Source organism: Loxodonta africana, chromosome 24, assembly GCF_030014295.1.
Source record: "Loxodonta africana isolate mLoxAfr1 chromosome 24, mLoxAfr1.hap2, whole genome shotgun sequence".
Taxonomy (NCBI): Eukaryota; Metazoa; Chordata; class Mammalia; order Proboscidea; family Elephantidae; genus Loxodonta; species Loxodonta africana.
The window spans coordinates 12,145,121-12,164,530 of NC_087365.1; the positions used below are offsets into that span (position 1 = coordinate 12,145,121).

At 42.6% G+C, this 19,410-nt stretch overlaps 1 protein-coding gene across 3 annotated transcripts in view; it reads left to right on the forward strand.

The window, feature by feature from the left end:
- The window catches only part of LOC100656214 (kinesin-like protein KIF16B), a 373,573-nt gene that overhangs the window by 185,856 nt on the left and 168,307 nt on the right, over nt 1–19,410 (forward strand). For all 3 annotated transcript variants that reach the window (XM_064275760.1, XM_064275759.1, XM_064275761.1), the window contains exons 16-17: nt 2,373–2,455; nt 2,994–3,082. In XM_064275760.1, the coding sequence (XP_064131830.1) occupies nt 2,373–2,455; nt 2,994–3,082 (172 nt within the window). The remainder of the gene's footprint in view (nt 1–2,372; nt 2,456–2,993; nt 3,083–19,410) is intronic.

Genomic DNA, 19,410 nt, shown 5'->3' on the forward strand with positions numbered 1-19,410 from the left:
AGTCTTGCAAAATTCCATCATCTGATCTCCAGCATTGTTTCTGTCACCAAGGCCATGTTTTCCAACTACCGATCCTTCTGCTTTGTTTCCAAGAAACTTGTTTCTAAGTTTTGCATTTCAGTCACCCAGTAATTATCAATGCATCCTGATTGCATGTTCGATCAATTTCAGACTTCAGTTTCTTCATCTTTGGCGTTAGTGGTTGGTGTGTAAATTTGAATAATAGTCGTATTAACTGGTCTTCCTTGTAGCTATATAAAAACCCAGTGCCATCGAGTCGATTCCTACTCATAGCGACCCTATAGGACAGAGTAGAACTGCCCCACAGTTTCCAAGGAGTGCCTGGCAGATTCGAACTGCCAGCCCTTGGGTTAGCAGCTATAGCACTTAACCACTACGCCACCAGGGTGTTGTATCACTGACAGCGTTGTACTTCGGGATAGATCTTGAACTGTTCTTTTTGGTGATGAATGCTGCACCATTCCTCTTCAAGCTGTCATTCCTGGCATAGTGGACTACATGACTGTCCCATTCGAGATGGCCAATACCAGTCCGTTTCAGCTCACTAGTGCCTAGGATATCGTTTATGCATTCCATTTCATTTTTGACGTTTTCCAATTTTCCTAGATTCATACTTCGTACATTCCAGGTTCCGATTATTAATGGATGTTTGCAGCTGTTTCTTCTCATTTTGCATCGTGGCACATCAGTAAATGAAGATCCCAAAAACTTGTCTCCATCTGCATCGTTAGAGTTGACTCTACTTTAAGGAAGCAACTCTTCCCAAGTCATCTTTTGAGTGCCCTCCAACCTGGGGGGCTCACGTTACGGCACTATATCAGGCAGTGTTCCGCTGCTGTTCACAAGGTTTTCCGTGGCTAATTGTTTTGAGAAGTAGACTGCTGGGTCCTTCTTCCTAGTGTTTCTTAGTCTGGAAGCTCAGCTGAAACCTGTGCACGATGGGTGACCCTGCTGGTATCTGAATACCGGTGTATAGCTTCCAGCATTACGGCAGTATGCAACCCCCACAGTATGACAAACTGACAGACACGTGGGGGTTACCACGCTACTTCACCCCAAGTTTTCATTCAGTGTCGGCAGAGCTTCCCTCTCTGCCTACCCCATTGTAAATGACCGTGTCTTCTTCACTGCACATGCTTTTGCAGCGTGTTTATGTTCCATCTGTGTGTGCATGCTCTGAAGTAATTAAAGTTCAGAATGAAGAACGCTGAAGCAGAAGTACGGGGGTCTCTTGTTTTATTGCCACAGTGTCCTCTCAGCTCACGTTACCTGAGACGTGCGCGAGGAGCTCACTTTCTTCCAGGACATCCAGGCTGGCTTTGGACAGCTCTGACTGTAGAAAGTATTTGTCTGTCTTTCTGTTGCTGTCTGCCTGTCCATCCGTCCATTCATCTAATAGAGCTAAAATTTGCATTCCACCCCAGTGATTTTTTTTTATCCGTGTGATTGGTCCCCTGGGGCATTTACTTTGAATTCTTTGCTACTTGTGAAATTATGTTCTGAGTAATCAGGGCCCTAGTCAATAAAAAGGAGTCTTTCTTATGTATCTAATGTGGCCATCTAAATTTTAATAGAATTTTAACAAAAAGCACTGTTTTCACATGGAATAGATACCCATTGCACGCACACAGTTTCTTTCTGATCAGACTCTGAGGGAGAGGTTAGTAACAGCTACCTATACTCTTTGACAGTTTCACTGTCTTTCCTTTTGAAAGAAGTTTCTTGCGAGATTTCTGCCTTTATAGGCACTACTAAACATTCCTAAATTTGTCACTCTATACTTTGCTTGACATTATGACATTTCTTTGGAGAACTGGTTCCTTTTTTTTTTTTTTCTCTAAAACAATCAAAAGTCTAATTCTCCGTATATTAAGTTTTACATCTCATAATATGTTCTAATGCCTAGAATCATCACTTCCGCCTCGGGTAATATTAGTAACGTGAAACTCAGATTCAAAAAAAAAATATTCGCAGATTTAAGATAGACTGTATAAGCTGATTTCAGGAGTCTCTGGGTGGTGCAGAGAGTTAAGGCACTCGGCTGCTAACTGAAAGGTGAGAGGTTTGAGTCCGCCCAGAAGCACATTGGGAGAAAGTCAAGGTGACCTGTGTCCAAGAAACCGGCGACTAAAACCCGTAGGGAGCGCAGGTTTGCTCTGACACACGCGGGGTCGCCAGGGGTTGGAATCGACTCCATGGCAACTAGCTAAGGTGATTTTTGAGATGAAAGCTTTCCCTTATTATTATTTTATGATACACTGCGAATTACCTTTCAGTTATAGGATCCCGTGTCATGTTGTCGCCAGCTAACAAACCGTTCATTATTTCTCCCTGTCCTTGTGTGTTCTCAGGGGCTGTGATACTTTTGGGAAGAACCAACATGTTTCGCTTTAACCATCCCAAGGAAGCTGCCAAGCTCAGGGAGAAGAGGAAGGTGAGCGGCGTGAAGTGCCCAGACGGGAACCTCGTGGTGGAGTTGGCAGGCCAGGGCATGGTCTCCGCGCTGTTCCGAACAGTTCCGTCTGGTGGAGTGCTTGAAAAATAGTTCTGTAAACTGGATTGATTCTAGGGGATTTGCTTCCCAGCAGATTACTGACAGATGTAGTGGGAAAGCAAATGAGTGAAGTCCAGAGTAGGCAAGTGATCTTCCAGCCCCAGAATACCAGGGCTCTGCTGTGCTTAGTTTAGGGTTTGGGTTGAGAAATATCCATAGCTTGGTGGTCGAGACAAATGTTTCCTGTTGGCAGGTCAGGGCCAAAGCCCCGGCAGACTACCTGCTGAGGAAACAAGTTAGGGAATGTCTCATATCCAAGCCCTGTGTTGACAACGACTGTCCCCCAGTTGTTTTGTGTTCTGATTAGGAGTGCATGCACCTCATTGCCCCTGTCCCTCCCAGTTCAAAACAGTGAGTCAGGAACACTGGCATTCTCTTGTCCACAACAGTAACACTGTGCCCTGTGCTCTGCTCCTAGAGCGGCCTTCTGTCCTCCTTGAGCTTATCCATGACCGACCTTTCCAAGTCCTGTGAGAACCTCTCAGCGGTCATGTTGTACAACCCAGGGTAAGTGAACAGCAGCAGCTCCTTCCCCTTGATTATTGCTGTTGAAGTGTGTCTTGTGCCAGCTACATTATAATCACTCAGTACGAACAAACTGCAATTGTGCCTCCTTTTCCAGTCAGCCACGGTCATTTTCAAGTTCCTTCCCAGTCTTCACTATATATGTACCTAATTTTATTTGGTTAAAATCACAGCTCGAATAGGATCTGTGTTCTGATTAATAATAATAATAATAATAAGCATTAGTATAGGTTGTTGAAAGCTTCATTATCATTTTTATAACTTTAAAATTTGGAGTTGTCATTTTGATTATTCTTTGCCTTCTCCCTTTGGTTTATGCACTATAATCTCATTTTATGGAGTACTTGTAATGACAGAGACAGCCTTGAGTCTTAGTATCAAGTAGCCCAGGGATTTACGTTCACTACTCCCAAACACTGGGGCACCACTGAGGACACAGGCAGTCATTTTTTAAATGGACTTAATGGCCAAATGATCTTGGGTGGTCAGCTTAACTACTCAGGTCCTTGGTAGCTTCATTAGTAAAATGACAGTGACAATGAAAATGTCTGAAAGCAGGGAACTGGATGAAAGGACTTTCAGGGTCTCTTCCAGTTTTGTGAGGTGGCATAATTTTATCTTTTTTACTAGAAGAATCTGATGTAAAATAATAGAGATGAATCTACTAGCTGAGTAAGTGAAATGAAGCCAATACCAACAATGTCTTCTAGAACTGCCATTTATTTAGTAGTCACTGTGTACCAGTTACCGTGCTAAGCACCTCATGTTCATCAGCTCTTTGAATTCTCATAACAACCCTACCCCCACTTTACATAGTAAGAACTATGATATGAGGCCAGGTCTATGTGATTCCACTCCGACCATGTCCCAGCCCTGCTGCCCTCCAGGCTGGAGGCTGACTGAGACCTGTGGGCTGGCTCTACGCCTGTGGTCCCGAGCTCAGCACCTCTAATAAACACGGAGGCAGCACTCAGTGGCATTTGCTCCTTAAGCTCTGGTTTGTGAAAAGCAAATACCTGCAAGGAATTTCTTCATTATTGTTGAATTTTAAAAGTGGCAGGGACCTTCCATTGTATTTCTGAGTTCCTCATTTTATAAGGGAGCAAGCTTTGAGTTCCAGGTCCTCTACCTTGCTTAAACTACAAAAAAAAAAAACAAAATGCAAAGAACAGCCGGGCCACAGACTCCTGGGCCGTCCTTTCTCACAGGACTTCTGGAAGCACAAGGAGTTTCCTCCGTGATGTTGGTCTTTGTCTTTTCAGCCTTTCCATCTTGGTTACTGAGGAGAGTTGTACTCATTAACTAAATCTGCCTTAAAATAAGCCACTTTGATAAGACCCCTGGAAAGTAAGAAGACTCTCAGAGCAACTGAATTACCTGTACTTTGGAAGGCATGTTTTGCTGTAGGGCTTAATTACTGAAAATAGTTAGCAACTTTTTGTGGTGACTGAGAATGAATCGTTCACAACTCTTTTTAAGTTTCGTATAATATATATGTCATTAGGGTTAGTTTCAGTTTAAATAGCGCTATTCCACCCGTTAAATATTGTTCATTAATTGAAGTGTTCTCTGATATGAAGAGTGCTTGCTCGGAACTGTCTCCCAGCTCAGGACCCAGTTCCAGTCCTGGAATTCAGGTACCTCGAGCTTCATTATCCTCATTGGTGGTACCTTTTACTTTGAAACAATTTGGAACTGTGATGTTTTGTTTACTACCTTTGAAAACCAAAACATGACTTGTAGTTGATCTTTCTTCTGGGACGCAGGGTCACCAACTGTGGGCTTCTGTCTTTTACGTTAACAGATCTAAGTCCTTTTTTTCTCCCTGAACACAGGAAAATGTGTAATTGTCTTAAACGTGATGCTATTTTTGGTGGGTTGTTTGTTGACTTCTAAGTTACAACAGTTTTTCTCAGTGTTTCTAAAATGTGGGTCAGATTTATACCAGTTTTCATCCTCAAAACTTTTTAGTGACTCTCCATGGTTAAAAAAATAAAGTTCCATCTATACCCTCTGTATTAATGCTCAGTACAACCCTCCTTTCATGCTGGGAACCAGCCATTTCAGACAAAATTTTTATTGCTGACATACATCGTGGACTGGCTCAGGCCTTTGGGACTTTTCTCCTATTCCCAGAGCCTGGGATACTTTTTCAGTTGCTACCTAGTGGTCCTAAGACCTAATGATCTCTTCTTTTTGAAGTCATTCTCAACCTGCTCCAACCCCAATAAAAAATAAATGTCCTTTCCTCATCGGTAGTTTGCACCATTTCTGTCATCCTTATCTTGTTCTTCTTTGTAAGGTACATTCATCTGTCATCACATCTTTACTGGATGCCTCCTTGAACCAGGCCCGATTCAAGTACAGGGAGCATAGTTCCCAACAACACTGACAAGGTTAGTTTACATGCTAGTTAGAGAAGAAAAGCGATACACAAGTAACAAAAATAAATTCAGGAAGTGAAGGTGAAATGAAAATAAAGTGGACTAATACGCTAGTATCTGGGGCAGTATTTGATGGAGTGGCCAGGGAAGGCTTCCTGAGGAGTGGACATTTGATCTGAGACTTGAATGACGTGAAGGTGACACCTGTGGAATGGAAAAGGAGAGAATGTTCCAAGCAGAGGAAAAGAAAGCACAATGGCTTCAAAATGAGCTTAGTGTATTTGGGAGGTGGAAAGAGGGCCAGAGTAGATGGACTATTGTAAGCAAGAGGAGAAGTGGTACAAGATGAGACTGAGAAGTAGTCAGGAGCCAGCTAGTGTAGGGCCTTACAGGCTGCTGGAAAGAGTTTGTTTTCTAAACGTGCTGGAAACCATGGGAGGGTTTTAAGCAGTAGATTAACCTAAAGATCTGTTTACTGTAAATGTTATGGTGTATGTTCTTGGGAGAATGTAGTGTAGAGGCCAAGAGTGTCATCAGGAGACCACTTAGAAACCTATTTCCTTAGCCCAAGTGAAAGATGTTGTTGGCTTGGGTCTGGGTGGTGGCCATAGAGGTAGTAAAACGTGGATGGGTTTTAGATGTAGAGTCAGCAGAACTAGCTGATGGGAATGGACGTAGAGTGTGAGTAAAGGGAGGAATGAAGGACAATTTGTACTTTTCAGGTTCAAACAACTAGGAAATGGTGCTGCCCTTTTCTGAGATGAGGAGACAGGAGAGATGGGCTGGAGCTGGTGACTGAGTAGGGGTTCTGCTCCTGTGTCTTTCTTATTGGATTGAAGCTTTTCGAGGTCAGAGGCCTTGTCTTATTCACCTCTGTATTTTAAAAAGTTATTCATATAACATGTTTAATAAATGTTTAGAAAACAGATAAGAATGAAATTTTAGTAAGACACACAGGTCCCTTTGGGAAACATTTTCAAGTAATTTTTGTGGCTATAGATATTCCAGACGTTACAAAACAACCAACTATATGAAGGGCAGAGAGATTTTGTGACACGAGTCAAGTCTCAGATGACGTTGCAGTCACTGAGTGATGTCAAGGTCACATTCAGGACCCTAAAACAAAAGGTAGGAATAGAGCCTCATGATGAGATGGAGAATCAGGCTGAGGCAGTCAGAGAATTCAGGTGAGAAAGAGTCTGTTTTAGACTGAATTACAGGTGGCCGGAGAAGATGGTTCTAGATTGCATCTGACGATAAAGTCATCATGCACCCTGTTCACCTGGCTTCAGTTAGTGGACAGGTTTCATGTCTTTCACCCCTGCAATACTCACTTGTACAAATTCAAATAAAAATTACTTAATACTCCATCGTACCTTCTTTGTCCCTGGCTTCCAGGCCCCCTCAACTTGCCGCCTGCTGTAGAGAATGACTGCCCGTGAGTTAAGGCATAATTGGGGACAAGCCGTCTACTTTGATATATGGGAAGCAGTCAGCTTGTTGTGGAGTTGCCCGCTCCAGCAGAACAGCAGAGAGAAGCAGAATTAAAGCCACAGTCAAGCTGTTTGTATTTTACTTTTGATGTTACAGCCTAGATTAAGCACCACAGGATAAATTAGAAAGAAATATGTGTAATACTGAGGCTCTAGCTAAATAGTTGATACTAAAATCTAGGTAATAAACTAATACTTGGACCCAGTAACATGCCAGCTTTTCAAGATGGAAAAGCAGGACCAAGATGCTTCAACAGATCAGCGTGTATTTGTTGAGGGCCTGCTGTGTGTGGAGGGCACAGAAGTGTAAGAGGCAGTGCCCTCCGCCTGCGAAAACAGATGCATGCACGTGAACACTGCAGACCGTGAAGTCAAGGCAGTGCACGATTCAGGGCAAAGAGAAGTGGGTTAAGTAGCCAGGTGTCTGGGAGGTCAGACAGGAGGCATTGGTGGGAATTGGAGTGCCTAGGAAGGAATTCTGTTTGTGGTGCTAGGTCCCCTTTGGTCTTATAATGTGTTGGGCAGCTTGGAAAACCAGAGGCCATCTGGCTTACAGTAGCATCTTATTGATGTCAAGATTCCCTCCAGCCAGCCTCATGGGATCCATGTCATAAGCCTAATTCACAGGAACCTACTTTCCTTCAAAGCTTATGGAGGCCAGGCATTTTTCCTAATCAGAATGTCTTCTCCAGCCTTCACTTAATTCAGCTCTCTCTCAATACCTGGCAACATACAGTCTGTAATAAACAGATAATGCCCGTGTCATGGGAAGACCAGTACAAAGAGGGGTAGTGAGGGTCTCTGAGGAGCCCTACGTGAAAGCACGTTCTGAAGCCTTTGGTCTAGTCCTTTCTTCTGGGCGATAGAAGACATAGGGATGTGCGAGGACTGCAGCAATGCTTTGCTTGGAGAATAAAGAGGAAGAATGCTAACAGAAGATTTGGCCCTGGATGCTCACCCAGCCATTAGTGTGGACACCGGAAATAACTCCCCTCACTTCAGCTTGAGAATTCTCATTACAGGCTCTTTGGTATCACAGATGAACTGAGTTATATGCTGTGCCCTGAGATGTTTGCAAGTTGGATAGGCAGACTGGAGAGAAGATATTCTGGGAGAGGAAAATTGCATGAGCAGACCAGATATATGCTGGAAGGAAAGAGTCATGCGGAGGGTTGGGAAGAGAGAGAGGAATCTGTGCGGTGGGGCCTGGCTGTGGAGAGCTCCAAAAACTATGCCCAGCATTTGTGGTTCTCTTGTAAAACTGACAGCTGTTGTTTGGGAAGGTATGCTTTTGGGTTGGAGATGGATGGATTAGAAGTACGGAGTGTTTGCAGCTGGAGTTCCTCCACCACATATGTAGTAAGCACCTGTATACATGTAACATTTTTATCACTTCCAGTTACCTTGTTTTTAAAGGATGTTTAGAATTTATGATTAAAATGTATGGTTTAAAATGCAACAGAATTATTTTCTACATACTCAAGTATTTGGTAACTCATTTCTTCATCCTTTTTTTTTCTCAACAATGTCATATCTGGAAAGTAGTACTCAGAAATATAGAAAGAAAATCTGAAAATTCACTTCTCCAAATAGGTATCTTAAATAAACGATTATGTAAATCTAATATGGATAGACTTCCTGATGAATACATGACCTCTCCTAAGCCCCTGCCAAATTCAGTTTACCCAGTTTGTCTTAGGCTAGGTTCTCTAGAGAAGCAAAACCAGTAAAGCATATAAATATATATGGAGAGAGATTAATATTAAGGAAATGGCTCACATGATTGTAAAGGCTGGAAAGTCCCAAGTCCTTGAGTCAGGCTGGAGGCATCTCCCAACTCACGTAGCTGCAGGGACTGGCAAACCCAAGATTGGCAGATCAGACAGCAGGGCTCTGGTTCACAGGCTACAGAGACTGACAGATCCCAGCATCAGCAGGAGAGAGGACAGGTAAGCTGCTAGCTCACGTCCTAAGAACCAGAGGTCAGACGAACAGGAGCCAGCTGCAGGATCCAGAATGAGCAAAAGCCCATGAGCTTTGCCAGAAAGTCCATCTATATTGGACTCAGGCCACACCCCCAAGGAAAAGCCTCTTGGTGTGATTGACTCAACACAGCAGATCGCATCATGGCAGTGATCACACTATGTCAGATCTCATAATGGAGGTGATCACATCATTATATGACAGCCAAACTACATCATAACTGCCAAACCACTGAGAATCGTGGCTCAGCCAAGATGACACACAACCTTAATGATCACATAGCCTATTCACGTTGTTCTCAAAGTCCAGTCGATGGTAGGGCATCCATGAAGCTTTTTTTAACAGAGGAGCTGCATGGTCAACTTTGCTTTGTAGAGAGATAGCTCTGGCCGCAGAGTGATAAGAGCTCTGAAGAAGCTACTGCAACCGCCCTGGAGGTGAGCCAGTGATTGAAGGAACCTAGAAGAAGGGGTGGGTTGTAGAGATATTTGGGACAGAAAGTCATGAGGCCCGAATGATTAAATGGATGTGGAAGGGAAGAAAAAAAAGATGGTGACTTCCAGTTTCAGGCTTGGGCAGTGGGTGCTACCCAGCCAAAATGCAAATATAGGAGGAGGAATGGGTTATCAAGAGGCAGGAAGGATAATGAGTACGACCTTGAAAAAATGAGCGCCTGGTCTACCTTGAACTTTCTCCTGTTTGAGTGACAGCGTGTTGGTGTACTCTGTCAGTGATCAGACGCCCCATGGAGGAGGTGAGGCTGAGAGTGGCCTGTCCTCAGCACACAGGATGAAGGCTGTTCCCTCTGTTGAGTAGGGTAGATGTTAGCAAGTTCTACCCCATTTTCCTCGTTCATTTAGCTGGTGTCTGAGGGCCCATCATTTGTCGGGCCCTGTGCAGGGGGCTGGGGCGATTAAGACAGACAGAGGCTCAGTCACCTTAGAGGATGATTTAGTGAGTAGGGAAGATCTTTGTAAAGCCTGTCATAAATCAGGAAACCAGCTGCATTATCTTTACAGATCCCAAACTGATTACTCTGAACGTCCTTACATTCGGGAAAGCTGTGCAGTTCAGCCCAGGCCCATGTCGCCCCACGCGCTGCACCTCGTCGTAGCGAGTCATCTCACAGCTACCCACGTGTTCACAGAGTTCTGTCATCAGTCATGTGTTTCAGCAGGCACCAAGTCCTGGTGATACGAGCAGAGTGGAGTCTTTTACCCATATTTTCTTTGTCACCTCTCTGACCATTTTTAACAAACAAGGGTTAAAAGTAACTGATGGAACAGAAAACAACAAATGTTGACAAGGTTTTGGCGAAACTGGAACCCTCATCCATTGCTGGTGGGAACATAAAATGGTACAGCCACTGTGGAAAACAGTTGGGCAGTTCCTCAAAAAGTTGAACATAGAACTTCCATATGACCCAGCAATCCCAGTCCTAAGCATATACCCACCAGAAGTGACGGCAGGAACACAAACAGTAGCCTGTACACAAACGTTCATTGCAACACTTTTCACTAGAGAAAAGGTGGAAACAACCTAAATACCCATTACCGGATACATGGATAAGCAAAATGGGGTATATACATATAATGGAATATTATGCAACCATAAAAAGAAATGAAGTTCGGGTGCATGCTGCTATGTGGATGAACCTTGCAAACATCATGCTGAGTTAAATAAGTCAGTCGCAAAAGGACAAATACTGTATAATCTCACTTATGAGATCAGCAAATATATAGAAACCACAGATTATTAATGGTTATCAGCAGAGGGAGGAAGGGGAGGGGGGAGTTGTTATTTGGGCATTGAGTTTGTGTTAATGGTGATGGCATGTTTCAGGTGAGGATAGTGATAATGGTGGCACAACACAAAAAATGTAATCAATGTCATTGAGTCCTAAATGTGGAAGTTGTGTTGGTGGATATTTTGGTATGTATATATTCAACACAATAAAAAAAAAAAAAAAAAAAAAGAATGCATGGGACACCAACCATATACTCAAACAGACTTGTTTCAGATCTTTGTCCCCTTTTTAGTACTTTCCCCCTGAGGCAAACTAGCTTCTGGTCCTCTTAATTGTTGCATATTGCAAAACTAATAAATGTTAGTGTCCCGCCCCTTCCAAGTACACCTCCCTTCCCGTCTCATTTACTTTCTTGTATTAAACCTTCGAGACCACTTCTAAAGAATCTGGGCCTCTTCTTAAGTTCTGGCAGCTCTTTTCCCTTGTCGTTCCAGGCTCTAGACCACCTAGCCTACTTGGTGTTGTTTTATAGCAATCACAACCCCTTTATTCCTTAGGAATTTTTTTCTTCCCAAATTGGCTTCAGGCTGGGACTCTGTGTTCCCAGATCTCTCCCTCTTGTTGTCCCACCCCAACTACAAGCAAGTCCACAGGTCCTTTTCACTCTGAGAAATTTGCTACTCGTCATTCGCTGCCTTGTGGAAGAACAGCAGGGCTTAGGACCTGGTTAGTTCTGGTTCAAAGCCCTGCTGAGAATTTGCATTTCCACGCCAGATATACTGAATTAGAGTCTACCTTTTGACAAGATCCCCAGGTGATTCTCATGTATAATAAGTTCTGAGAACCACTGCTAGTGGTTCTCAGAATTGGTCCCTAACCAGCAGCATTAGCATCCCCTGGGAACTTGTTAGAAATGTAGATTCTTAGCAGGGGTTGGAACCTGAACATTCAGTAGTTTGTTTTTTAAGTGGCAAGTTTGCTGTCTTTCATGATCGATACTTGAGGCTTAGCAGGTGTTCCAGAGTTCTGACTGCCCTGGCCGTAACCTGTGATTCCTGACTTCCTGTATGGGAATGCACATGGAAGACTCAGGGAACCTGCCTTTGGAATCCTCTCCAAACCTTGAGCCTGAGGTAGAGCTCACCAGATCTCCTTAGCTCTTATTGATGACCCCTTCTTCCGCTAAGACCCCTCCTTTTCCCAGCATCTGGCCTGGTCCCTTAGTGCCTACGGGTTGACTTCCAGGCTCCAACGTGATCTTCTGTGACTTTGATTTTCGACACTATCCAGCATTATCTTCATCTTGAACTTTATGCTTTGGTTTACGTGGACAAAACAGACCTTTCATCTCTCTCTCCAGGCCTCTGCACATGCTGATCCTGCTCTCCTTCCCTTGGCCAGTCCTCTTCATCTTGTGCACTGAGCTTAGGAATTGCCTCCTGAGGAAACTTTCTATGCATCTCCAGTTTGGGCTAAATACTGCTGCTTTTTTTCTCTGGCAGGAATTTTGGGCATACTTTTATCATTGTTCTTTTCAAATTCATTTTATTGGTGCTTGTGCCTGCCTTCCCAGTAGGTTTCTTGAGAGCAGGGACCATACCTTGTTCATCTTTGAATCTCCAGAAGCTCACACATAGTGGGCACTTAGCACATGTTCCTTGAGCTGTAGATTGTAGCCAGCAGATGCAATCTCAGCCCTAAGAATGTGTCTGCTCACATATCTCCAGGTGCCTCCATGCTTCAGTGGGTCACATATACCGTTTAGTATTACCAGCTTAGCTGGTCTCCATTTTTGAGAGTCTCTCACTCACTAAGATGTGCTTCACACATGTTTTGTGGCTTTCTTAACCATTAAAACTTACCTCTTGACTTCTTTGGTATCATGTAGACCTGAGTATGTTTTTTGCAATATGCTAAAAAATTATTGCTTTGTATTCAGTTCCTCCCAGAGCAAAGCTCTCTGAAAGAATCATGACTGGTTTGCAAATTATTGTATCCAGTATGATACAATTTATCTTCAGAACAACTTCTTTTTTTTTCCTTTGCTCATCAGGCAATCTACTTGTTCTCCTCATAGCCCATGTTGTGATTTAAAAAAAAAAAAAAGCTCTGAATTGTCATAAGAGTTAGAGTTATTAAAAATGAATTCCCTGCCACCCAGGAACATTTTATCAGCCCAGCTGGGCACATGAAGTCGGGTGTACCGTTTCTTGCCTAGTTTTGAAACTTGCTGCTGGCCCACAACTCAAGTTCCCTAGAAACCATGATTTGTACATACACATGCATGGTACTTGGTGCCAGAGATTTTTTGGATGAGGCAAAGCAGCCTGGTGACTTCCTTTGGGAGTCAGCTCCACTTTGGAGAAGTGCCCAGCCAGGGTCTTTGCCAGGAAGTAATTTCCCTTCAAGGAAACATTCCTCCTCTAGTGGCACAGGGTCTTTAAGAAGAAACAGCTGACTGCCCCATCGTCCTGGCCTTGCTCTGAGGCTGCAAACAGGCAGCTCATTTGGCAGCATGTGGAAGCTTTCACAGCTTCTTTAAAGTGCTCTAAGCAAAATTAGATACATTCCAAGTTCATTTTAATCTTGAAAATAAAACAAGAAATTTTCACTTGTGCATTTGCCTCCTCTAAGCACTAACCAACACGTGAGCCCATTTGAATGGTCTTAGTTGGATAATTAAATTCTAGCGAGGATAAACACCTAGATTTTAAACCCAGTTAGACCAAAAATTATGAAAAGTCAGGGTCAGACCTGTATTTGAGCCATCCAGGGAGCTTCAAGGAGGGTAGTAGACTGAGATGGCGTTTGGTCAGCATTGGGCCACCCACCACTGACCTTTATAGCTGCAGAAGGCCCCTGCTCTCAGGAAGATCAGAAGTCATTGGCAATCAGAAGAAGAAAACAGGGGAATGATAATTATTTTTAATCTAACTTGTTCATTATTGAGTATTTAGAAATCACAAACAACCAAAAAGGAACAACCCTTACTGATTCAGTCAAGGGTTCTGGTGGGGCATATCTGTTCTTGCTCTCAGGTCTTGGCAGTATTTATATATGTTCTCTTAGAGTTCACATTGGACTTGTAAGAGCTTTTTGCACTTCACAGATCTTTTCCTTTCATAATATTTTCTACATTATTTTTACGTCCATGTGATATTCCATTGTATGGATATTCCATATCTCATTTAACTTAACTTCTATTGGTAGATCTTTTTTTGTCTTATTTTTGACTATCACAAGCAATTGGGTTAAAGAGATCTATAGCTGAATTTTTGCACTTATCCATGATTATGTTCTCACCTGGAGAAAACAGAGTAGAGATGGAATTGCTAGACCAGGAGATGTGTAGAGAGTTAAGGCTCTTGATGCATAGTTACTGTCTCAGTCATCTACTGCTGCTGTAACAGAAATACCACAAGTGAGTGGATGGCTTTAACAAAGAGAAATTTATTTCTTCACAGTAAAGTAGGCTAAAACTACAAATTCAGGGCATCAGCTCCAGGGAAAGGCTTTCTGTCTCTGTTGGCCTTCTCATCAATCTTCCCCCGGAACTAGGAGCTTCTCCGAGCAGGGACCCTGGGTCCAAAGGACGCGCTCTGCTGCTGGCACTGCTTTCTTAGTGGTATGAGGTCCGCCTGTGTCTCTGCTAGCTTCTCTCTTTTATATCTCAAGAGAGTGCCTCAAGACACAATCCAATGTCCTAGATGGAGTCCTGCCTCACTAACACAACTGCCACCCATCCTCCCTTGTTAACATCGCAGAAGCAGGATTTACAGCATACAAGAAAATCACACAATACCAGGAATCATGGCCCAGCCAAATTGATACACACATGTTTTGGCGGACATGATTCAATCCATGACATTCACAAGCTGTTCTGCAGAGTGGTTGTACATATCACCACCATTCCTACCAATACTGTATGAGAGTTGACATTTTCTTGAAAACAGGCAAGGATCTTCTTGAAAGTATAGAATGCACCAGTAAATGCAGCCTCCCAAAATCTTGGAAATCCTGCTCTTCTTAGAAGTGTGCCTTGGGCATCAAGGTCATCATCAAAGATGAACCTAATTAGTCCTAAGCTGTGCTGTAATAGAAAACAGCAAACAGGTATACTCAGTGTCTAATAAATGTGAACTAAGAATTATTCACATTTTCCCTAGAAGGGGCTTGGGAAACAGTCTGGTCGTAGCTGGAGATACCCTCCTTAAGGTATGCACCTGCAGATGAGGTCAGGGTCTCTAATGTAAGTCCCAAGACAAAAGGTTGCATTCACTTGCAAACACAGTACCCCATTAGCTCTATTTTTCTCTCTCACTTTCTGGTACTTTATAAATTGCTTCACTCTTTTTCTCTTCTTGTTGACCTTGATCTTGGAAGTTTTATACATGTAATTGGCAAGATTTGTGGTGCTGGTAATTTGGTAGTTAGCCTGTGTTTTAGTTGATGGTTATTTATTATGTTTGTTTGTCTCTGCTGGTTTATTGGGCCTAGCCACTTTTCAAAAGTTTGATTTCCTGCAAGGCTGGTTTCTCCATTTTTTGTGCTCAGTTGTCTTTTTTTTTTTTTTTTTAATGGACCATTTGCTAACTTTACAGTTGCTATAGTTTGCCTTAAATAGCTTATTAAGATACACAGTTTTGGGGAACTTGTGATGAAAACACTGGAAGAAGTGGGCTTCTTTCTTCCATTAACAGAGATTAGTGTTAGTTACTGACTTTTTTTCTTTTTGTCCTTGAATATTATTCCACAGTGAGCCACTTTTAATGATGAGCACCCTGTGATTTCTCTTTTCGAAGTTAGGCAGAAAGACTAGCTGTTGAATTCAGAGAACAGTCTGTCTTTATTCGGTTACTTTAGATTTGCATCCTCTGGGTTGTTGTTGTGGAGTGGCCCATAGGGTTTCCTAGGCTGTTTTTTTTTAATCTCTATAGGAGCAGATCGCCAGGTCATTTCTGCCGCAGAGCTACTGGTGGATTCGAACCATTGACCTTTCAGTTAACAGCCAAGTGCTTAACAATTTGTGCCACCAGGGCTCCTTATTGTCTGAGTAGTGCACTGCATTTCTGCTTCAGCTGATTTATAATTGAACTATCTATAGCCGAACTGTAAAAGTCAACTGAGCAAATGAGCCTTCTCCTGGGGAAATGATGAGTGGTAATTATGGGAAAGGGTGGAAGATAGTGGATTTCCACTAGTGCAGACCTACATGAAAGCAGGATTTTCCTTTGAAGTGATGTACTGTAATAACTTTACTACCTGTCACCAGCTCTCTGATTTGTTAACTCCTTTCATTAGAGCATGTTGCTGATTCAGCCAAGGGTCCCAGTTGTGCATGTCTGGTCTTGATTCCAGGTTCTCTGCACGTGCTGTTCTCTCCACCTGGACCACATGCCCATGTGTCCACTAGCTCTTCACTAATTCCTACATGGTCTTCAGTATCTCAGTTTAAATGTCATTTCCTAATAGATGCCTTCCCAACCCCTAATCCAAATTTTGTCTCCTTGGCTTTCACTCATAGTGCTCTTCATCTATCCTTGGTAGCACTTTAAATACTTGCTAATTGTGCCTGTTGATGCAACTATTTGTTTACTGTCTGTTTCAACTTTTTCATGATAAGTGACAGGGTCTGATTTTCTCAATACTATGTCCTTACTTCTAATTCCATAGTAGATATTTAAGAAATAATTACTGATGAAGCGTAGGAACACATTAATCAATCCCAGATGAGGCACTTCCATCCACTTCTTTCATCGCGGGCTGTAATTCTAACCTCGAATAGCTGTTTTTCCAATCACTAGTATCAAATGTTTAACCACCATCAGCATCACCCATATCTATGACCTAAGGTTCATCATCACCACTGTTGGAAATAAACAGAAACGAACCCAGGGATTTGTAGAAGCAAAAAGAAACTAAGACAGATGCTACAATCAATAGATTAAAAAAATTCAAATAAAAACAGGTAAATAATTTTTCTCATTGTGAAATGAAATGCTCATTATAACAAAGTGCAACATTCAGAAATGAATAATCACGAACTTTCGTAACCCTTCCATCAGGAAATAATGATTAGCACACATTTGTAGTGTTTGTTTATATTTTAAAGTACATGTAGTTAATTATTGAGGAGGCAGGTCTTCCCTAGTCATCTTTTGAGTGCCTTCCAACCTGGGAGGCTCATCTTCCAGCACTATATCAGACAATGTTCGGTTGCTATTCATGAGGTTTTCACTGGCTAATGCTTTTCAGAAGTAGACTACTGGGTCCTTCTTCCTAGTCTGTCTTAGTCTGGAAGCTCAGCTGAAACCTGTCCTCCATGGGTGACCCTGCCGCATCTGAATACCAGTGGCATAGCTTCTAGCACCACAGCAACACACAAGCCCCCACAGTATGACAAACTGACAGACATTATACCAAAAAGAATTAGTCGATACTCAACCATTTCAAGAAGTGGCATATAATCAGGAACCGATGGTACTGAAGGAAGAAGTCCAAGCTGCTCTGAAGGCATTGGCGAAAAACAAGGCTCCAGGAATTGATGGAATATCAATTGAGATGTTTCAACAAAAGGATGCAGCGCTGGAGGTGCTTACTCATCTATGCCAAGAAATGTGGAAGACAGCTTCCTGGTCAACTGACTGGAAGAGATCCATATTTATGCCTATTCCCAAGAAAGGTGATCCAACCAAATGTGGAGATTATAGAACAATATCATTAATATCACACGCAAGCAAAACTCTGCTGAAGATCTTTCAAAAATGGGTGTAGCAGTATATCGACAGGGAGCTGCCAAAAATTCAGGCAGTTTCAGAAGAGAATGTGGAACCAGGGATATCACTGCTGATGTCAGATGGATCCTGGCTGAAAGCAGAGAATACCAGAAGGACGTTTACCTGTGTTTTATTGATTATGCAAAGGCATTTGACTGTGTGGGTCATAACAAACTATGGATAACACAGCAAAGAATAGGAATTCCAGAACACTTAATTGTGCTCATGAGGAACCTTTACATAAATCAAGAGGCAGTTGTACAGACAGAACTGGTTGGTTTAAAGTCAGGAAAAGTGTGCGTCAGGGTTGTATTCTTTCACCATACCTATTTAATCTGTCTGTTGAGCAAATAACACAAGAAGCTGGAGTATATGAAGAAGAACGGGGCATCAAGATTGGAGGAAGATTCATTAACAACCTGCATTATGCAGATGACACAACCTTGCTTGCTGAAAGTGAAGAGGACTTGAAGTACTTACTAATGAAGATCAAAGACCACAGCCTTCAGTATGGATTGCACCTCAACATAAAGAAAACAAAAATCCGCACAAGTGGACAAATGAGCAACATCATGATAAATGGAGAAAAGACTGAAGTTGTCAAGGATTTCATTTTACTTGGATTCTCAATCAACAGCCATGGAAGCAGCAGTCAAGAAATCAAAAGACACACTGCATTGGGCAAATCTGCTGCAAAGGACCTCTTCAAAGTGTGGAAGAGCAAAGATGTCACCCTGAAGACTAAGGTGCGCCTGACCCAAGCCATGCTATTTTCAATCACATCATATGCATGTGAAAGCTGGACAATGAATAAGGAAGACCGAAGAAGAATTGACGCCTTTGAATTGTGGTGTTGGCGAAGAATATTGAATATACCATGGACTGCCAGAAGAAAAAACAAATCTGTCTTGGAGGAAGTGCGGCCAGAATGCTCCTTAGAGGCAAGGACGGTGAGACTGCGTCTTACATACTTTGGACATGTTGTCAGGAGGGATGAGTCCCTGGAGAAGGACATCATGCTTGGCAGAGTACAGGGTCAGCGGAAAAGAGGTAGACCCTCAACGAGGTGGATTGACACGGTGGCTGCAACAATGAGCTCAAGCATAACAATGATTGTAAGGATGGCGCAGGACCGGGCAATGTTCCGTTCTGTTGTGCATAGGGTCGCTATGAGTCGGAACCAACTTGATGGCACCTAAGAACAACAACATAGTTAATTATACATCAGCTATTATAATTATGCATCATACATTACATTTTAGAAAACTGAGCTGTAGGGTCGCTATGGGTCAGAATTGACTCGATGGCACTAGGTTTGGTTTTGAGTTTGAGCTCACACTAGATACAGGGTTCTGTATTTTGCTTTTTCTCTTAACATTTTATTATGAGCTTTTCCCCGCATCATTGAAATTATTTTATGCTTATATCGTGATTTATTTAACTCTTGCCTAATCATTAAGGACACTTGTGACTATGTCATTTTTTTCACGTAAATTATAGATAACATTGCAATTAATCCTTTTCTATAAGTCCTTGCCCACTTTGTTATTTTGTCAGCTAAATCTATACACAGAATGTTTTTACTGCTTACATTAAAGCACCAAGGGAAGGAATGAAGAGAGAAATGTCAGGGAGTGAAATTAAAGAAAGGAAGGGATGGGTCGTTGGGTTGGGTTGGAGACTTAGCAAAGAAGTAGAAGGGGACAGGAGAGATGGGAGTGGGTGGACAAGCCAGTGAGGGCAGAGAGGTGCTTCCCGACACTGCCACTCAGCCCCAGTCTGGGCTAACAAGGCACACATTTCAACCACTGCCTGGTTAGGTGTGTTAGCATCTTGCGTTTCACACATGCAGTATCAAAGAGTACAAACGTGTAAAGCATACTTGTAAAGTGCTTCACTTCAACGTTATATTGTCACAGCAGAGAAA